Source organism: Balaenoptera musculus, chromosome 11 (genome assembly GCF_009873245.2).
Source record: "Balaenoptera musculus isolate JJ_BM4_2016_0621 chromosome 11, mBalMus1.pri.v3, whole genome shotgun sequence".
NCBI classification, from domain to species: Eukaryota; Metazoa; Chordata; class Mammalia; order Artiodactyla; family Balaenopteridae; genus Balaenoptera; species Balaenoptera musculus.
This window is the reverse complement of record NC_045795.1, coordinates 71,951,567-71,957,566: the sequence shown is the minus strand read 5'-3', so window position 1 is coordinate 71,957,566 and position 6,000 is coordinate 71,951,567. Positions and strand designations below refer to the sequence as shown.

The 6,000-nt window shown below is 54.0% G+C and overlaps 1 protein-coding gene across 1 annotated transcript in view; it reads left to right on the top strand.

Moving 5' to 3' along the window:
• Positions 1 to 264: 264 nt before the first annotated feature.
• Positions 265 to 6,000, top strand: part of IL17RD (interleukin 17 receptor D) — a 67,510-nt gene continuing 61,774 nt past the window's right edge. Inside the window, exon 1 of the mRNA XM_036870748.1 lies at positions 265 to 432. Coding sequence (XP_036726643.1) covers positions 307 to 432 — 126 coding nt within the window. The 5' untranslated portion in view covers positions 265 to 306. The remainder of the gene's footprint in view (positions 433 to 6,000) is intronic.

Sequence of the window (6,000 nt, the reverse complement as noted above, 5' to 3'; positions counted from 1 at the left end):
TCTCAGGTGAGGGGAAAAAACTGCAGCTGCAGGCTTCTCAAAGTCACTTGGAGATGGGCTGTGGGGGCGTGGCTTAGAGGTCGGGGCGGGGCCAGGAGGAAGGGCCAGACTTGGGGGCGGGGCCAAAACCTGAGGGTCGAGGCTAGGGGCGGGCCCCGGAGAGAAGGGGCGGGGCGAGGGATCGCAGCGCATGCTCGGTGGTGCCGCCAGCTCTGCCGCGGCCTCCAGCGCCACCGCCCACTCCGGGCTGGCCAGCGGCAGGCGGCCGGGCAGCAGAGTAGGGCCGGGCTGGGTGAGCGCACGGCCATGGCCCCGTGGCTGCAGCTCTGCTCTGTCTTCTTCACAGTCAACGCCTGCCTCAACGGCTCCCAGCTGGCAGTGGCCGCAGGCGGCTCCAGCAGAACGCGGGGCGCCGACACCTGTGGCTGGAGGGTAAGGAGAGGACAGCGAGTTTCTCGCTGTCCCCTAAAGCGCGGGGGCACAGGTGCTCGCGGGCAGTGGCGCCCGCGTCGACTTGCCTGCTCTCCGCAGAGTGCGCGGTGGGGCTGGGATCCCGCTGCTCCCGCCCTCCTGCCTCCCTCCCGGGGCGCTCGTCTGCCTGCCTCGGCTGGGTTGAAAGAGGCCGCCCGACCCCGGCTTTGTGTTGCTAATGAGGCGCGGCCACCGGCCGGGGTCCGGCTCCAGGAGGGCGGGCGAGAGGGGCGCCCGGCGTGGGGCAGGAGGGGGGCGCCCCACCCTTTGTTCCAGGCCCGGGACCTCCTCCCCCTCAGGGCACAGGGCCCCGGGCTGGGATCCTCCGAGCTGTTCGCGTGGGGGGCGCTTTGGAACGGGAGTGGGGGTCTTCTTCCGGACCTCCGGTCCACAGCTCTGCAAAAGCCCGGGATTGCCAGGCAGGGGACCCTGAGTGCTGAGGAGGGGTGCGCCCCCCCGCCTTTCGGGGCCGCTTTGTTCCTTCTGGGCCGGGCCGTCTTACCCCACTTTCACCCCCACCTCAGACTCCTGACTTGCTGGTAAATTTTGCTCCCGCATCCAGCCCTTCGAACGGTCTCACGGATAACCGCCCCCACTTCCACCGCCATCCAGCTTGGGTTGAGGATATTTTTCGTGGCCAAAGGGAGGAATGAGCTTGTCCCCTCGGGCAGGTGCCCGAGACGAGACTGGAGGGGTGCACCGACTTTGTCCTGTGCTTGGAGCCCTCTGCCCCTAACCCAGCGCTTCTTCGATGCCATCTGGGCGGTGGGACATGGGGAGGGGGGTGTGCGCGGGGACGCTGCCGTCCCGAGTTTCTATCAGGGCTCCTGGGCTTGGGCGGCCGGAGGACCTGGAGACTGCGTCCATCTGCCCAGCACCCCTCCCACCCAAGCCAGGGCCAGCCTGGTGTCAGGGCACTCACGGCCTTCAGCCTTGTGGAGGGGACACCGGCTTTGCACTCAGGCAGCTGTGGAACATGACCTTGGCTCTTCTCCTGGGCAGCCATGAGCCTCAATTTCTTCACCTGGAAAACAGGAGTAAATGGGATTTCCTAGTTGCCCTGGCACTACTGCTCTGAGGGGTGGGTATGGGGTAGTTCTCTTCGAACAACGTCCACCCACCTCTTGTGGGGTGCTCTGAACGACCTCAAGCAGTCGAGGCCTAGAACCTGACACCCCTTTAGGGGCACAGGCTGGTGCCTCCAGCTCACTTGCCCCGCATTCAGAGAAACACAGTGCAGAAAATGAGGTATGAACCAAGTAGCTGAAATGTCTTCAAACCCAACAGCTGTGCTATAGACAGCTATAACCCACCCTCTCACCAACCCCATAGTGAATGTAACCTTCCGACTTGAGTAAAACATCACATTTTCTTACTGTCCCATTTTAGTAAAAATACCACTATTCTTGTTGTTGTTATTTTTTTTTTCATAGATACCAAGTTTTCCTCAGTTTTTAGATCAAAAAGTTTTCCTTAAGCCTTTCCCATGTTGACTTACCAATCCTAAATTTTCTGGATCTAAACTGCTGTGTTGGCTTTTGAATAACAGCATCACAGGTATTTTATTCTGAACTTTCATAAGACGGCCTAGGTGGATCAGCCCAATTTGCTGTTTTTCTGCAATTGCCCAGGTGGCTTCACGTGTCAGTGCACAGACCTTGTGAAGTTTTAATGCTGTGGGTATAGCCGGGCCCCAGAGGAGCCAGGCTGGCGGTTTTGTGCTCTCTGTGGGAATGTGTTCGCCCCTAAACCTGCACACCCACGGGATTAATGGTGGCCCTCATCCCAGTGGCTTCACATTCATGCTGGGGGTGACCTTCTCAACAGCTCCTACCTTGGCCTCACAGTCCTTGCCTTGGGGTCATCTTCACCTACTTTTTGAATGAGCATGGAAGCCTCAGGGCCATCTCCTGGATTCTAGGCTCTTCCCACCCTGATGCGTGGCTCCTTCCCTCCTGGACTGGCCTTTCGATGCATCTGATGGAGCCACCAGCTTTCCCTGACCCAGCTTCTCCACCTGCCTTACACTCACCTTTCCAACTTCAGCCCCTGGCCCTCCCACCCTGCTCCCTAACTCCTGTGCCCTTCATGCTGCCGAGGCATGCTTTTTCCCTGCTCCTGGGATAGCTTTTCCTCCCCTGAGAACCCCCTGCTTGGCCTAAGACTCAGCTCAGGTGATGCCTCCTCAAGGAAGCCCTCTGAATGCCATTCCCCTTGCTTCGCCTTCTCCTGCAGGTCCTTGCCTTTGGTTCTCACCAGACTACATCGTCAGTATTTGTTCACATCTGCGTCTTCAGACTAGTTTCTTTAGCCAGGCGCTTAACCTCATGTTGGTGAGCTCAGAGCCTGGAGCCCTGTAAATCTTGGCTGAACCCAATTAGACCCTGCAGCCTTCCTGCTAAATCCTGTATGAAGTGATAGATTTTAAGCAGGGGGGTGGGGGAGGGGTCACCATCAGAGCAGTGAGCTCCAGTGTCTTCTCCGCAGTGGGCTTTTGTACATGCTGCTCCCGCCTGTGTTCCTTCTCTTTACCTCTCAGCCTCCCCTCTCAGCTCCACTTCCTGCAGGAAGCCTCCTCTGCCTCCACCTCCCTAGGTAAGATTTTACGGAAGTTGCTCTGTCAGAGGGCTGCCCAGTAAGTACTGGTGTACAGTTACTTGGGTATTTGATTCATGTCCGAGTCCCCTACCAGTTAGTGGGTGTTCAGCCCATAGTACTTAGTCTCAGTTCTGAGGTTGCTTACAGTCTACTTGGGGCTATGTTAACATATAAGGGTCGGTGATGTGTGATGCAAGCAAGAGAGGGCTTCCTGTGGGTCTACGTCACACAGAACTTGAGAAGGTGGAGGCACAGCGGGGTAGAGAAGTGAGCCCTCAGGAGGGGCAGGATCTGGGTGCTGGAGAGGAGCTGAGCGATTGACCCCCTGGCTCTCCAGGGGGAGGTTGTTCCAGGAACTCTTGCCCCTGCAGGAATGTGTATTTTCCCAGGACTTGCAAGGTGACTGGAGCCAGCTAACCCTCAGCAGCTGTAACCCTCCCTTCGGGGCTGCTCTCAGAGGAGCCAGCCTGGTCTAAGTGGTCAGATTTCACAACCTCCCCATTATTAGCGGGGCAATTAAGGGGCCGATACCATCTTGAACACAGCGCAGTGTTTTAGAAATGAATTGTGGGCTCACTTCCTCGACTAGTGTTTTTTTTTTTTTAAAAGTCTCTTAGGGCTCTTGCCAGGTAAAGTTGCTCTTTGAGTAATAAATACAGTTTTCACAAAGAAGTAACAAGTTGTAAAACTTCCAGAGGGGCTAGCATCCTCATTTACACTGAGTTTTAACTGCTTGCTTCTTGGAAGTGGAATGGTTTTGTTTGTGATGCGTAACTTTATGTTGGTCACTTGCACTGAGCTTTTTTCCCCTCCTCTTGCTTTGCTGGTTGTTTGAGAAGCCTATTTATGGAACAAGAAATTAGGAATCTATTCCCACAGGTTTTTATTTAGTGGCTTTTCCTGCAGTGGAGAAGGAGGGAACATTTCTTGCCTTCTTACCTAGATGGGGTACACCTTCCCTGGTCTATTATCCCTCAAACACAATTTCCACTCTCCCCCCCCCTTCCCCCACCAAAGTCTGTTCCTTCAGGAATTCAGGAAGCCAGAATGCTGGCATCGTCTTTACAATGAAGTGCAAGTTTCCCATTTAAGGCAAATACTTCATCTCTAAAGGTAGGAAGGAATAGGGTGGTACTTGGAAAAGAAGAAGTTCCAGCTGATTAAAATTTAGGTTCCTGATAAAAGTCCAATCCAAGAACTCTCCTTGGCTGCGGGCCCAGCCATGTTTATTTAATTCTGAATTGGATGTGTTTTCATTCACTTGCAGCTCGTGGCTCTCAAGCCTGCATCTGGTCTGCCTGTCCTGTGGCCGTGTTGTCCATGTTACACATGCTCTTGTGTCTTTTACAGAATTCTTGGTTAAAAATGAGTCAGCTCTGGTTGACACATTTTTAGAGAAACATTTTTATAAGAAGTGTGATGCTTTCTTCCAGACTGTTTTGCTATGTTAATTTGGGAATCCTTTGGCCGGGGTCCATCTTTCTTGAGCAGCCCTCCCTTCTCTCCCCTCCCCCATCCAGCCAATGGACCCGGAGCCCCTGCAGTGCCTGGGGCATTGTGCTAGTTCTTAACTCGGGGATACAGCTGGGTGAATGAGACCAGCAACTAAGTTCCGACTGAGGCACCATTTCCTTCCAAACATGACTTCTCATGGTGAAGTCCAGGGGCTTCCAGTATTGGGATTGCCTCGGGAGCTCGTTAAAATGCAGATTCAAGGCCAATGGGACCAGAATGGGAGTGAGATGGGGCCCAGGAACTGACATTTTAACAAGCTCCTGTGATGCTCTCAATGGTGAGAATCATTGCTTTAGGAGACAGGGCTTCTGTGATCACAAGAAGGAGGCGAGAAGCCACATTCTAAACATTTAAAATCAGAGCTTGACTTGAAATTACTTCACTGGACTTTGAGAATGTAAAGTGGAGACTTTGTCCGAGCTCTGGAAAATGGCAGGGGTGAGGCTGGCTGAAGGAGGACCTGGGGAACCAGTCGTTTTGGGTGGGTGTCTCTGGCTTGGGGTTAAAGAGGAGGCTGGGGGTGAAGCGGACCCGACGCTTCCACTGGGTTCCTCCCCAGAACAGCTGGGCCTGTCTGGAAAACAGTCTCAGGAAAGAGTAGGGTAGGATCCAAATCATATCCTCAGCCATTCAAACTTTACAGATGGCTTCCTTACAAAGGCAAGAACAGCTAATGCTTTTTTAAGTCTTTATTTTAATTTGAGTATTTTTCATGCTTCATTTGGCCTAAAATGTGTGTGTGTGTGTGTGTGTGTGTGTGTTTTTCCTTTTAAAAAAGTTTTCAAACTCTCTTTCCCTCATCAGTCCCTGAACTTTTCACATACCATGCCCCAGCAGATGTCTGCTGCTGCTGGGGCCACCCAGTCAACAATTAATTGTTCCTCTCATTCCTTGCTGCCTCTTGTGTCTGCCCCGATGGATGGGTTTTTAGGCTTCTGGAAGCTTGGGTCCCCCACCCTCAATTTGTAAGAGAATGGGCTGAGGCAGGGGCTTAGGTATCCCCAGAACTTGACAGGCTAGAGTGGGGGACAGCACCTCTGGAGCAGACCTCTCTCCTGCCACCCTACTCCAGCAGCCAAGACCATTTACGTTTCACATGTCCCCCAAATTTGGAGGTTCTTCTGCCCTCAGCAAGCCCAAGGGACCTGTCTGTGTTGGTGCCACAGGCCCCATCTCCAGGCAGCCCAACTTGCCTGGCTGGTGGGAGGCAATGTCCTCCTGGGCAGTGTTTGTCTTGGCCGCCAGGATATTCTGAATGGGCCTGACACATGATTAGGTGACTGATGGCCCCGTAACACATTGTCTCCTCCAGGGCCTGGGGCCTTTGAAGCTCTTCCCTGTGGGAAGTAGACTATTTGCTCTATTAAAATGCCTTGGTATTTCCTCTGTTTAACCACAGGCCACTTCCTCTCTGCC